The sequence below is a fragment of the Pan troglodytes genome, chromosome 2 (genome assembly GCF_028858775.2).
Source record: "Pan troglodytes isolate AG18354 chromosome 2, NHGRI_mPanTro3-v2.0_pri, whole genome shotgun sequence".
Taxonomy (NCBI): Eukaryota; Metazoa; Chordata; class Mammalia; order Primates; family Hominidae; genus Pan; species Pan troglodytes.
The window spans coordinates 200347736-200363498 of NC_086015.1; the positions used below are offsets into that span (position 1 = coordinate 200347736).

A 15763-nucleotide genomic window follows, 5' to 3' on the forward strand; every position below is an offset into this window, starting at 1 on the left:
CAGTAGAGATGGGATTTCACCATATTGGCCAGGCCTGTCTTGAACTCTTGACCTCAAGTGATCCACCCGCCTCAGCCTTCCAAAGTGCTGGAAATGCACTTTTTCTATACCAACTAATATTTTTTAAAAAGTGTTTGAAAATATTTCAGTGTGTGGTATTTGAAATTTAATAGTTATTTCCATCGTGGGAATTTTTAGACTTAAAGATAGCATCACTGAATAACATTCATTTATAAAATACATATTTAAAAATGTTTTCTGGAGTACTAATAAGCACCTTGAAATTCTCCATAACTATGAAACTAAAATGGGGGGTGGGGTAGGGCGAACCTACATGAAAGAATACTTCTCTCCGAGCATGAGCTATATGTATAACAAAAGTAATATGTAATTCATAACAATAATAAATAGATACTATCCTACCTTTATTGGTGAAATATGAGAATGAGAAACAAATCCATGGACATTCTCAATCTCTGATAAGTTCTTCTCTGAGACATGAACCAATTCTGGACCTATCACTTCATTTGTGATTTGTGGGGAAATATGCTCTTGAGGAGGTGTATCTTCATCCTGATACCTGTATTTCTGTAAAGAAAATAAACATGAAGAAGCCCTGATAAGCAACATGAGTTTAATTCAAATCATGGTTTTCATAACTAGCCAAATACTCAATATTTAGCAATATAAAAAGTATATTTATGGTTTAATACATCAGATCTCAGAGAAATAGGATTTTACTTTAAAAATAATGCCAATAATAAAATTATTTAATTTAAACATTAGAAATAATTCAAAGCTAGGTGATAAGAGAAGACTGAATGTTGATTGCTCATTTCTTACCCATGTTAACTGAATCATGTATCTCTAAGATAAAATTATTTAAATAAAGTCAATGGAAAAGCCGAAGTTAGGCACCTTAGTCTGGTTTTCTTACTCCGTTAACTTGTACACAAATTTTTTAAAAGTCAGCCATTTTAATTTCTACCTGAAAATTAGTTCAGCAGACAATCGCATTTTTTATTTTAACTATAATCTCTCTCTCTCACACACACACACCTCTATGCAATCTATTTCTAAAAAATTACCATAATTTAAAAAAAAGCTTCCTCACACCAAGCTGAGAAGGCCTATGGCATAAATAAAGACACAATGAGATAAAATATTCTCTTTCCCATCACCCTCGAATAAACCTACTCATAAAGAAAAGACACAAAACAAGGCACAATAAAAAAAGAATTTCAACAAGAAACCAAGGTTTATTAAGTTGCTCTTATCAATGATTTAAAAAAAAAAAGCGAACATAAAGTGATTTTTTTTTAAAAAGGCATACAAATGGGTCAGTACCCAGCAATCCCACTACTGGGAAAAAAACCAGTCAATCAATTGATTGATCAGTAATTCTTCCAAGAAGACACATGCATGTTCACTGCAGAGCTATTCACAATAGCAAAGAAATGGAATCAACCAAGATACCCACCAATGGTGGAACGGATAAAGAAAATGTGGTACATATACACCACAGAATACTATGCAGCCATAAAAAAGAATTAAATCATGTGCTCTGTGGCAACATGGATACAACTGGAGGCCATTATCCTAACTGAATCCTAACACAGGAACAGAAAACAAAATACTATTATGTTCCCACTTGTAAGTGGGAGCTAAACACTGAACACACATGAGCACGCAGATGGGAACAATAAACACTGGGGACTGCTTGACTGGGGAGGTGGAAGGGGGTGTGGGGTGAATGGCTACCTATTGGTACTATGCTTACTACCTTGGTAACAGGATCATTCCTACGCCAAGCCTCAGTGACACACAATTTACCCATGTAACAAACCTACATATGTACCCCCTGAACTTAAAATGAAAGTAGAAAAAAATGGGTCAGTAAACTTAGAGGAAAAAACGCTCAGCTTCTTTAGTGAGAGAAAAAAAAAATACAGCATCAGCATTCAGAGAAATGGGCATCCATCATCACATTCACAGTAGAGGCCTTTTTCTGGAGGGCAGTTTGGCAGTATGTTTCAAAAGCCTTGAAAATGTTTTCACTCCTTGATCCAGTAATCCCACTTCTAGGAATGAGAGACAGTATTAAGGAGGAATATCAGTTATCTCTTGTATAGATAGGAGGAAAAATGTACGTTTGTAAATGCACACCAAAAAAAAAAAAAAAAAAAAGAATGGTAACTATGGGCTTGACTGCTGAAAGTTACTATACAACCTCCAGTAGCACTTTTTAAACAACATCCTTTTGTGAAATGGTACAATCACATGGAAAACATCAATCTGGCTTACATCAACATTAGCTTATTCAATAGGATATAAGAATAATGTTTTCACAGATGACTGCAATTAGTTTCAAAACCAATAAAAAAAGGTTCTCTAACTTTATCCTGTAATCAAGGCTGACGTTAACATAAACATAGAAAACCTAACACAGTTTACATACTCAGTTGAGTGGAAGCACAATCTAAGTACTCTCAGGAGTAGATATAAGGAAGGAAATGTGGTGCCATCTTTTGAAACTCTACAGGTACTCAACAACTTAGGATATACTTTAGAAGAGATACATGGATAAGGATATTCACTACAGTTTGGAATTTTAAAAAACTGACAATAAACTGCCTATCAATCAACTAACAAAATGTCTAAAGAAATATGGCACACCCATCATAGGAAATTCTACACAGAAGTTAAACTGACCAAAAATCTACATCTTCTAATAGGACAAAGTAAAAACACAGATAATTGAATGAGGAAAGGATGTTTCAAAGCTACAGATATTTATATACACATGACATGTATTTTCTACATAAAACTATGTATGTACATAAATATATTTAAAATTTTATATAAATGCACTGTTTAAACATTTTTAAGCAACACTGTATGTATGTATCATTATATATGTGTATGTGTGTATCCATGCCTATGAATGTACGTATGTAATTTGGAGGGAAGTGAAAGGAATTAAAATTTAAAAAAGCCTCATTCTTGAAAGAAATAATTTTAAAACTATGTCTTTTAAGTATCTTTTAATTTATAAGTTCCCTCTTGATCCTTTTTTATTCCCTATAATTATGGAAAAACTCAAGGCATTTGACCTAAAGAGGTTCCAGTAAAATGACTGCAAAATCATGGGGCCCTTCAATGTAGTCCTTTTGCTTCCGTATTTCCTGCAAATTGGTAGCTGGACGCAACAACTTAATTAATCTTACGTTCAGTCCTTTTGGTAAGACTACAGGTGGTGGTGTGTTATTTTATCAGAAAGCATATAATACCTGTCTCTCTTTTTGTAAAGTTAGCAGCTCTTGATATTCAATGCCTAAACTAATTCATTCACTGGGATTTGCAAAAATTGTGACAAACTAATTCTGTATTTATTTTTCATTAATGCAATGGAATACATGTATAAAGAGATACTTCACCTACTATTTGGTTATCTGTTGGTATGGTTCACACAGGTGAAACAGGAAAAATGCCCTTATTTACTAGTTTTCAAGACAGATTTGAAAAATTGGCTCCCTGCCATCTCCTAAGGTGATCAGTTAGGTTTCTATACAGCATTCAATGCTATCTCTATCAAAATTCCATCAGGCACTTTTCCCCCACAGAAACTGACAAGCTGATCCTAATATCCACACGGAATTGCGAGGAACACAGAATAGCCAAAAATAATCTTGAAAATGAACAACAAAGTACAGGGCTCACACCTCCTGATTTTGAAACTTACTACAAAGCTACATTAATCAAGACTATGGTACTGGAATAAATATAGATATATAGATCAATGGAATTGAATAAAGAGTCCAGAAATAGATCCTGACATTTACGGTCAATTGATTTTGGACATGTGTGTGCCAAGGGAGAAAGAATAGTTTTTTTTAACAAATGATATTGGGACAACTGCATGCAAAACAATGAAATTAGATCCTTTCCTTACACTAGGTGCAAAAATTAACACAAAATTAACCAAAACTTAAATATGAGTTACAGTTAGAAAACGTAAGTGTAAATCTTTGTGACCTTAGGATTAGGAAATCGTATCTTGGATATGACATTCAAAGCATCAGCAACCAAAGAAAAAACATAAATTGGACTCATCAAAACAAAACAAAAAAAAACTTTTGTTCATCAAAAGCCACTATCAAGAAACCGAAAAGATGACCCAAAGGGGCCAGGTGCGGTGGCTCACGCCTGTAATCCCAGCCTTTCAGGAGGCCAAGGTGGGCAGATCACGAGGTCAGGAGTTCGAGACTAGCCTTACCAATATAGTCAAATCCCGTCTCTACTCAAAATACAAAAATTAGCCGGGTGTGGTGGTGGGCACCTGTAGTCCCAACTACTTGGGAGGCTGAGGCAGAGAATCGTTTGAAGCCGGGAAGTGGAGGTTGCAGTGAGTCGAGACCAGGCCACTGTACTCCAGCCTGGGTGACACAGCGAGACTCAGTCTCAAAAAAAAAAAAAAAAAAAAAGACAAACCAAACAATGAGGAGGAAAATATTACAAATAATATATTTCATAAGGGTCTACTGTCCAGAATACATCTTATAGCTCAACAAGAAGACGAGTCAATTTAAAAATGGGCAAAAGATTTAAACATTTTCCCAAAGAAGATATACAAATAGCCAATAAGCACATGAAAGATGTTTAATATCATTAATCATTACATAAATGCAAATCAAACCCATAGTGAGATACTACTTCACATCCAACATGAGGACCATAATAAAAAAAGACTGATAGGTGCGGTCAAGAATGTGGAAAAATGGGAACTCTCATACATTACTGATGGGAATGAAAATGGTACATTCCCTCTGGAAAACAGTTTGAAGGTTCCTCAAAAGGTTACACGAAGTATCTTAAGACCCAGCAATTTCACTCAAGAGGGAGAAATGATGCTAATGGATATGGAATTTCTTTCTGGGATGATGAAAACCTTCTGAAATTAGTTAGTGGTGGTAGGTGCACAACTCTGCGCACATAACCATATACTTTAAAAGAGTAAAATTTACACTATATGAGTACCTTCAAATTATTATAAAAATTATCATGATAAATTGATGGATTATACATAGCTGGTGATAAAATCTATTGAAAAAATCTTTTCTGAAGCTGAAATTGACGTATCTCTAGCCAATGGGAATCTCTTAAAGTTTCTGAGTTCCCTTATACTTGTACCTTTAAGAAAACCTTTTATAAAAATACAGTTACCAAAACTAAAGTCTATTCTCTATTATAGGTTGAGCATCCCTAATCTGAAAATCCAAAATGCTTCAATTTTCAAAACTTTTTGAGCACCAATATATCACAAGTGAAAAATTCCACATCTGACCTTATGTGATGGGTTGCAGTCAAAACTCTGTTTCATGCACAAAATTATTAAAAATAGTGTATATAAAGTCCTTCAGGCTATGTGTATAACGTGTATATGAAACAAATTTCATCCCATCCCAACATATCTCATTATGTATATGCAAATATCCCCAAATCTGAAAAATTCCAAAATCCGAAACACTTCTGGTCCCAAGTGCTTTGGATAAAGGATGCTCAACCTGTAATTATTCAAAAAAGAGAAACCTTGGGTTCATTACAATTATTATTTGAGAAAGTACTTCCAAGTAGCTTTCAGGGCCATCATTACATTACACAGCAATATTCATCTGTATTTCTTGTTATCTAAAGGTTCATCTCAACCTATTTCCAATTTTTTGTAACACTGAAAACTTCATATAAAACCAGTTTGCCAATAAAGTAGAATGTAGAAAACTAAGGCCTCCCTAAGGATGGTCCAAGTCTAACTTACCTAACACTTATACTAAAAAGAATTACAAAGTGTGATGAGGGTTAGGGATGAAGGAGGAAACATATTTTTAAATGATTATAGTAAGAACATTCTAAACACATTTCCTCATCCTTTTTTATGTTTTTCAGGCCACTACCTTTGACATAAAACTTTACACTGCCCTTAATCTTGGTTAACAATATCAGCAATATTATTTTACTCACTACTATGACTTACATATAAGAATGTGACTAAATTACTACTTCATTCCTGTTAGATAATTACCAGATATCTTTCTTTAGAAACAATTTTCTGATTATGGAAATGATGCAGATTCCTGAATCTATTAGAAAATCCAAAATAACTAAAATTAAGGCCAAAAACTAAGTATTTAATAAAATATTTAGTACAAGGTTCTTAAATCAATACCAGACAGTTGAACAAATATAATTATTATTAGTGTGCAAATATCTCCCTATCTACCCCTCAAATACTTATTGTTTCAGTAGTAAATTTAAAAGAAATATTTGGTACCACATATTGTTCCATGCAAGCCAATATACTTCATTTTAAGAAAAACAGCAACACATTAACATAAAAGGAGCAGTGAGGCTTAATGTGAATTCTTGAAACAGATGAGGATTAACATGTGTTGAGGAATGGAGGCCAGTATTACCCTGTTATCAAAACCAGAAAGGACACAGCAAAATAATAAAACTATAGGCCAATACCACTAATGAACATAGATGTAAAAACCTAAAGAAAATACTAGCAAATCGAACCCAACAGCACCATCAAAAATATAATACCCCATGATCCAGTGGGATTTATCCTGAGGAGGCAAGGATAGTTCAACATACACAAATCAATAAATGTGATACATCACATAAACAGAAATAAGGTCAAAGGCCTTATTTCAATAGACTCACCTCAACAGACTCAGAAAAAACATTCAATAAAATTCAGCATCCCTTCATAATAAAATGTCCATGACAAACTAGGCTTTGAGAAACATATCTCAACAAAAAAAAAAAGACCATATATAACACACCCACAGTCAACATTATAGTTAATGGGGAAAAGTTAAAAGCATTCCCTCTAAGAACTGGAACAATACCGGAATACCCACTTTCACCACTCTTATTCAACGCGATACCAGAAGACTTGTCACAGCAATTAGGCAAGAGGAAAAAACAAAAGGCATCCAAATTAGAAAAGAGGAAGAAGTGAAATTATTCCTGTTTGCTGATGACATCATCTTATATCTAAAAAACTCTAAAGACTCCACCGGCCGGGCGCAGTGGCTCACGCCTGTAATCCCAGCACTTTGGGAGGCCGAGGCGGGGGGATCACGAGGTCAGGAGATCGAGACCATCCTGGCTAACACAGCGAAAACCCGTCTCTACTAAAAATACAAAAAAATTAGCCGGGCATGGTGGCAGGCGTCTGTAGTCCCAGCTACTCGGGAGGCTGAGGCAGGAGAATGGTGTGAACCCGGGAGGCGGAGCTTGCAGTGAGCCAAGATCGCGCCACTGCGCTCCAGCCTGGGCGACAGAGTGAGACTCCGTCTCAAAAAACAAACAAACAAAAAACAAACTCTAAAGACTCCACCAAAAAAACTCTCAGATTTGGTAAATGAATTCAGTAAAGTTTCAGGATACGAAATCAATGTACAGATATCAGTAGTGTTCCTATCCACCAATAATGATCTGGCCAAACACCCAATCAAGAAGGCAATCCCATTTACAATAACTACAAAATAAAATAAAATAATAAAATACCTACGAATATATTCAACCAAGGAGGTAAAAGATCTCTACAAGGAAAACTACAAAACAGTGATGAAATACATTGTAGATGACACAAACAAATGGAAAAACACCCCATGCTCAGGGATCAGAAGAATGAATATAGTTAAAATGACCACATTGCCCAAAGCAATCTGGAAGTTCAATGTAATACTACAATAAAATACTAATATCATTTTTCACAGAAGCAGAAAAAAAAATCCTAAAGTTCATATGGAACCAAAAAAGAACCCAAATAGCTTAGCCAAAGCACTTCAGTGAAATAACTCAGACACAGAAAGACAAATACTGCATGCTCTCACTTGCAAGCAGGAGCTAAATAATGTGTACACATGGAGGCAGAGTGTGGAATGATGGACAATGCAGACTTGCAGGGGTGGAGGGGTGGGAGGGGTGGATGATAGGAGGCTGTCTGGTGGGTACCACGTGCATTGCTTTAGTGATGGATGCCCTGGAAGCCCTCATTTCACCACAATGCAGTTTATTAATGTAGCAAACCTGCACTTGTACCCCACGATTATATACAAATAAAACAAATGCATGAAAACCATAACAAATGTAAGATGAGAAGAATTACAAAACGAGTGATAACAATAAATGTAACTGTATTATATCTGCATTTCAAGTCTATCAAGGAAACACTGATTGCTGCATTCCTGAGGAAGACAAAAAACTTCCAAATTTCTCAACCAGATTATAGAACCTGAAAACACAAGAAACGACGCTCATTTTGAATATGAATTCAAATGTTTTGGAAGGAAAAAAAGCAAACTGAATCCAACACTATGATGTGAAATGTATCCCAACAATAAGGATGGCTCAATTTTAAGACATTCATGTCTTCATGTATTTTACCATATGAAAAGATCAAAGAACAAAATTCGTATGATCATCTCAATGAACGCTCTAAGAACCACCTAAGAATCTCAAAATTTTAAACCCATTCCTGATTTTAGGAGAAGAAAAACTCTTAGCAATACAGAAATACAAATAAACTTTTAAAGCATCTACCAGCAATCATATTTAATGGTGAAACAGGCATTCTTAAAGTGGCAATCAAGGCAGTATCATCTTACTCAACACTTCTCTAGCGTTTCTAACCAATATGCTAAAAACAAAACAAAACAAAACAAAAACATGAAGCGTAATTGCCTAAAAGTGCAAACCAGAAAACTGTAAAAGAATTGTAAGGAGATGTGAGCATTATTTCTGAAGAAATGTTCACAACTTTAACCATTTTCTCAAAGGGATTTGGGAAAATTACTTTAAATAAGTCTGCAGGGTAAGGAGGAATGCTGTCCGTGTCAGAGAACGATGCAGTCTAACCACTGTTAGATTTGTCGTAACAGTGACAGTGAAGTGGAAGGGAAAATGTGTATTCTGTGTACAGAAATGTTAATTTTAGGCCTGGGACAGTAGCTCATGCCTGTAATCCCCAGCACTTTGGAAGGCTGAGGAAAGAAGACCAGGTGAGCCCAGGAGTTCAGGACCATTTTTGAGACTCTGCCTCTACAAAAAATTTTAAAAATTAGCTGGATGTGGTGATGTGTGCCTACAGTTTCAGCTACTGGGGAGGCCGAGGGTAGGAGAACTGCTTGAGCCCAGGAGGTTGAGGCTGCAGTGAGCCATGATCACACCACTGCCCTCCAGCCTAGGCAACAGAGTGAGACCCTGTCTCAAAATAAAGTAAGATAAAATTTGTAAAATCTCCATCTCGTAAAATACTTAGAAAACTGTGTCGTAGTCTGTGTCATGAACTTTCAAAAACAGTTCCAAAATCAAAATATTACAGTATCTCCATTCGAAAACTAGGTTTTCTGAAAGTCAAAAGTAGGATATTTTAAATTCTAAAATTTATCTAATAGCAAATATTGTATCTCATGAATCCAGTACACATCATCAATTATAAGATGCCCCAGTAATTATATTTACCCCCAAAAAAGAAAAAAAAACCACTGCCAAATAAATTGTGAAGTACATCAATTGCAAATAATTCCAAATTTGAGACAGGTTAAAAGTAGAGGAAAGTACATTTTAAGATCAATAAAATACATTAATTTAAAGCCACAGACATTTACTACATTTCTTCTCCAAAATCCTCACTTTCACTTTTGCAATCTTTAACCACTAAAAAATTATCCTTTCAAGAGCAAAACTATACTCTTGGTTTCAAGGTTAAAATAAATGGCCTCTGTCAGGGAAAAAGAGCAGTCATTAAATTGTATTGCTCAGGCAGGCAAGAGCCACAGCAAGCAGTAAAAGGGCACAAACTGACAACACTATAATTAAAATAGGGCTGGTGGGGGCCCAAACAACACAGATACTTTTAGGGTAAGGAAGACAATGAAATCTATCCTATGCAAAGAGTCATACTGGGTTAGGAATGAATCTCTCTGTGGCAGAAGGCCCCGGTGCAGGTGCTTGTCTTTAACTTACTTAAATAGAGTACAAAGAACACCTTGCTCACAACAGGTAGCTCAAGAGCCAAGAGCTTTTCTGTTCTCCAGCTAAAGATTATAATCTTATTCCCACTGCTCAGTCTGCTCCCATGTATAGGAAAAATTATGTGAATCAGTGTGATTCCCACATTACGCTGACTTAATTTTTCTACTTGTACATTTCAAATGAGCTAACCACAATACAGAAATGCATACGAAACACTATTCTTTTTGTTCTTGACAACGGTTTAATATGAAGCTGCAGGAATAGAAACAGAAGAATCCTATAACAATTGATATTAGATTGCTTGTTTTCCTGAACACGACAAAAGCTGCTACAGGACCAACTTAGAGCCACATCCAGACAAACTGTTTTCAAATGGGGTTAACTATGCTCTTTGTAAAACACCTGCTACTTTGTGATAGGAACTACAGAATGATTTTCCCTGTTCCATCAGTGTGTTAATAAAATTAGCTATTATATACATTAACTGGGAGCTGGAATGAAGATTTTAGGTACAATTAAACTATTGCCTGTGGTTAAACAATTTCTCCCAACTACAGTCAGCTCTCCATATCTGTGAGTTCCATATCTACAGATTCAAACACCTGCAGATGGAAAACATTTGGGGAAAAAAATACAACAAAAATAATACAAATAAAGAACAATGCAGTGTAACAACTATTTACGTAGCATTTACATAGAATTAGGTATTATAGGTAATTCAGAGATGATTTAAAATACAGGAGGATGTGCACGGGTTATATGCAAATACTATGTCTTCTATGTATCAAGGACTTGGGCATCAGCATCCACTGATTTTGGTATCCTGGACCCAATCCCCTGTGGATACAGGAAGATGACTATTCATTCACTTGCTTGGAATAAAAAAGCATTAAAAATCCCCGAAACCACTGACAGCAATCGCCAAAAGGTTAAGGGCCAAGAAGAACAGAATTACTAATTCAAGCTTTTTAAGGAAGGAAATGTCATATACCAAGACAGGATTTCCACATACCAAACCATCTTGAACATACCAAAAAATAAAAAATAAAAATGTGTTCAACCTTCATATGATAAAGCTATACATGTGAAAAATGGTATACCTTACCAATACTGGGACTTACTCCTTCCCCCAGAAGTAAAGCCTGGATTAGGGAAAGGGCGTGGGAGGAAGGGGGAAGCAAAATACAATACGAACAAAATTGTGTTGTTATGATTTTATAGGAAGATATAAATTTCCAAAACTGGCCATCACTGAATGAGATAAAGCCCTGAAACAATAATCATGAGAAAGGACAACATTCTAAAAAAAAATTCCTCAGAAATGACAAAAAAACTAGAAGCCAATCTCACTTATGAATGTAAATGCAAAGTTCCAAAACAAAACATTAGCAAAAGAGCTCAGAACATCAAAATATTACAACCCAAGTAGAATACATTCCAAAAATGTCAGAATAGGTAAATATCAAAAAAGCATTTCATGTAACTGACCTCATTAACAAGTCAGAAGGAAAAAAAATTAATGAATACCAAATACTCAACAAACAAACACATCCATTATGATTAAAAACAACCACTATCACCTCTTGGAGTAAAACAGTACAACTGGACAGCTTCCTACTATAAACCAAACTAAAACCGACATTACAATTAATGGTGAAATATACTCGCTAAAACTGAGAACAAAACTTTTCTATGGCAGCTATAGTAAGTTACCAAACATAGTGGCTTAAAACAACCAACATTTTTATAGTTCTGTAGTTGAGAAGTCCAAAATGTGTTTCAGGAGGCTCTAAAGAAGAATCTCTTTTCTTGCCTTTTCCAGTTTCTGGGGACTGTCTATATATATTGCTTGGCAGGGGGCCCACTTCCTCCATCTTCAAAGCCACCAATGTCAGGCCAAGTCCTTCTCATGCTGTCATCTCTCGGATTCTGTTTTCCAATTCCTTCTTCCAAGGAAACTTTGGGTCCACCCAAATAATTTAGGATAATCTCCCTATCTTAAAAATCAGTTTATTAAAAACCTTATTTCCATTTGTGACGTTAATTTCCTTTTGCCATGTATTCACAGGTTCAAGGGGCTATCTATAGGGCACAGACATCTTTGAGGGGGGCAGAAGGGTAGGCAGGGAGGGCATTATTCTGACTATTACAGTATGCTCCTGAAAAGTAAACAAAGAAATCCATGACGTAAAGGGTCAAATGATTTCTACGGATTCTTCTAAGATGGCATTTAAAAAAATCAGTATATACTCTTGATTTTAAAAATAACTCTTAATTATGTAAGATATTTTCTTTTTCTTTTGAGACAGGATCTCACTCTGTTACCAAGGCTGGAGTGCAGTGGCGTGATCTCGGCTCACTGCAACCTCCCCTTCCCAGGCTCAAGAAATCCTCCAGCCTCAGCCTCCCAAGTAGCTGGGACCACAGGCACAAGCCACCATGCCCAGCTAATTTTTGTATTTTTTGTGGAGACAGGGTTTCACCACATTGCGCAGGCTGGTCTGGAACTCCTGAGCTCAAAGCGATACACCTGCCTCAGCCTCCCAAAGTGTTAGGATTACAGGCATGAGCCTTGATTTATAGTATCTTTCTATTCACCAAAAAGTCAACCATCAATCTGATTAATGGGGAAACACATCATTTGCATTAAAGTCAGAAATAAGCATATCATTATAACTACTGCTAACACTTTTCAGGAGATACAAGAAAAAAAACTATGAGATAAAAAAATTAGAAGGAAAAGGATAAAATTACCACAATTTACAGATGACCTGATGGTAAATCCAGAAAATCCAAGAGAAATGTAAAAAATTAATAAATAAATAAAAATAAAGAACGATATACCAACAATAAACAGTAAAAGATTTCAGTTAGGTATCCAGGTAGAAAATGAATATATAGATATCGATTGCTTTCATTTAACTAAGTATGCTGGGAATTCTGTTGGACTGCTTTCAAGTAGGACCTGCCACCTGTTTTTGTAATGAAGTTGTAGTGGAACACAGCCACACTCATTCTCATTTCCATGTATGATGTATGGCTGCTTTCTAGCTGCCTCTGTGATGCGGTGGTGGAGCTGGGAAGCAGACGGCCCACAGAGCCTAAAATATTTATTATCTGGTCCTTTACGCAAAGTTTGCTGATCTCTGATTTAAACTAATAATAACCCATTAGATGGTACAAGGAAATAGAAGGCCATATCTGAAATAGAAACAAAAAAGATAAAATGCCCAGGAATAAAACCAAAGTATCCAAATGTCCGGCTTTACCAAATGAAAAGAAGACAGACCACGTTCTTGGCAGAAAGAATCAAGTCAAAGATATCATCTCCTTCCTAAGTTTATCTATACTTTTATCTTTAACATAATCCCAACAAAAAGGCCAACAGAAAATTTATTCATTTATTCAAATATTTATGCAGGAATTAGAAGAGGTAACTGAAATTCCTGTAAAAAACCAGCAAGAAAAAAAGAAAGTCTACAGATAAGGAGTAAGTGTGCACAATCTTCAACAAATTTTAAAATCTATTATAAAACCTTGATTAATATATGGTATTACTGGTACAAGAACAGAAAGATTAGTGAAACAAAGATGAAAATCGGCATATTAATAGAAATTTGGTACTATTTTTAATAAAGTTTATATCTTCAACCAATATCATTGGTTAAAAGATTATTCAGTAAATAGCAAGGGGGAAAATGGGTAGCTACAACAAAAATATCCTGAAGATTTTTTTAAATGAGACTATAACACAAGATTCTTCTAGAGAAATTCTTTTATAACTATAACAAAGACCTATATAGCTGTAACATAATACTGAGAAGCCATTAAAAAAAGACTGATAAATTTGACTAGAAGTCAAAACGTTAAAAAATACGAAAAAAAATTTGTAACTTAAATCCAAAGGACTAATTTCACAAACACATTTAAAAACTACTGGTCCCTAAGAAAAAGACACAAAACCCTCCAGCCCTCTCTCTAATGCATGGAACAAGAACAAGCAAACAATTTAGAGAAAAAAAAAATCAAGTAATTCTTACATATACAAAAATATGTTTATCTACTACTCCCAAGAGGATAAATGTAAATTAAAGCTACACTGATATACTACTTCTCACATTATCAGATTGTCAAATATCCAAGTTTGATAACATACTATATACTGATGAGGACATAGGAAAAACAGGCACTTTCATACGAATCTGTGGAGTGTACACTGGTACTACCTCTATAAAAGGACAATTTCACAACTTCTATCAAAATTATGAATACACAGAACCTCTGACCTGATAATTCTACTTTTAGGAATTTATCCTATAGAAATATTGCCATGTTTACAATCAACGTGTGTAGGCAGTTATTTATTGTAGTATTGTTTGTAAAACAAATAATTAAAAACATCCATCACTATATCCAGTAACAATGAACTTGTCAAATAAATCATTCTTATTCAAATGAGAGAATATCACAAGCCATAAAATGATGAGAAAGGTCTTCAGGTATGGAAATAGAAAAAACTCCAGAATATAATGTTAAGTGGTGAAAACAAGTCCAGAATAGTATAGACTACACTCCTGTGTGTGGCGGGGTGGGGGTAGTTGGGGGGATGGTAAGAGGAAGAGAAAATACACATATTTGCTTATATACGGAGAAACCAGGATGCATAGGAAACAGATAACTTTAGTTGCTTGACGAGAGGAGATTTACCCCTGGGGGAAAGAGGCAAGAGGGAGACCTTTTCATCTTCATACAGCTTTTAAATTTCAAGCCATGTGAATGTATTATTCATTCACAAAATTACCTTTAAAATGAAAAAAATTTTAATGAGTTGATAAAACAATCATTACAGGAGATACTGGTACACAGCTAGAAAATCCAAGCAAATCCACTAAAAAAATTACTAGAAGTAATTTAGTATGTTAACTGATTTTAATTAATAATTAGTAAAAATCAGATTTCTCATATTTAAAAGGCAAATTAAAACAAATATGACTTGGGCCACCACTAAATGATGTTGAGAATCTGAGCATGAATCTTACTTCATGCAAAGCGAGAGATATACTTCGTAAAAAAGGCAGAGTGAAAGCATATGAATGAAAAGAAAAGGTATATAAACTGTAAGCATAAGAAAGCTAAAGTGCCTATATTAACATATGATAAAACAGACTTCAAGACAGAGTATTTATCTAAAGAAAAAGAGATTTCAAAACGCTAAAAATTTAATTCACCAGGAAGTTATAAGAACCATAAATGTGTGTACTTAATAACAGGGCCTTAAAATACATAAGCAAAACCAACAGAAACTAAAGGGAGAAACAGACAATTCTACAATTTTAGTAAGAGATTTAAACTCCTTGATTAGCAACTGATAGAACTATACAAATATAAGACAAATTGAACAAAGTATCAACTGTCTTGACCTAATTAACATTTATGATAAACAACACTTAACAACTGAAGAAAATACATCACCTTCTGTGAATATGGTACATTTGCCAATACAGACCATATGCTAGGCCACAAAACAAGTCACAAATTTAAAAGGATTGAAATCACAACCAATCCATTCTCTAACCACAATGGAATTAACTGAGAAACAAGGTATCTAGTAAAATTCCTAATATTTGAACATTAAACAACACACTTCTAAAAATCTCATGGTTCAAAGAACTCAAGAAGGAAATCAGAAACAATTCAGAATGGAGTAATAATGAAG

At 34.9% G+C, this 15763-nt stretch overlaps 1 protein-coding gene across 47 annotated transcripts in view; it reads right to left on the reverse strand.

The window, feature by feature from the left end:
* The window catches only part of DLG1 (discs large MAGUK scaffold protein 1), a 262007-nt gene that overhangs the window by 151638 nt on the left and 94606 nt on the right, over positions 1–15763 (reverse strand). For all 47 annotated transcript variants that reach the window (XM_063806507.1, XM_063806523.1, XM_063806510.1 and 44 more), the window contains one exon: positions 424–588. In XM_063806507.1, the coding sequence (XP_063662577.1) occupies positions 424–588 (165 nt within the window). The remainder of the gene's footprint in view (positions 1–423; positions 589–15763) is intronic.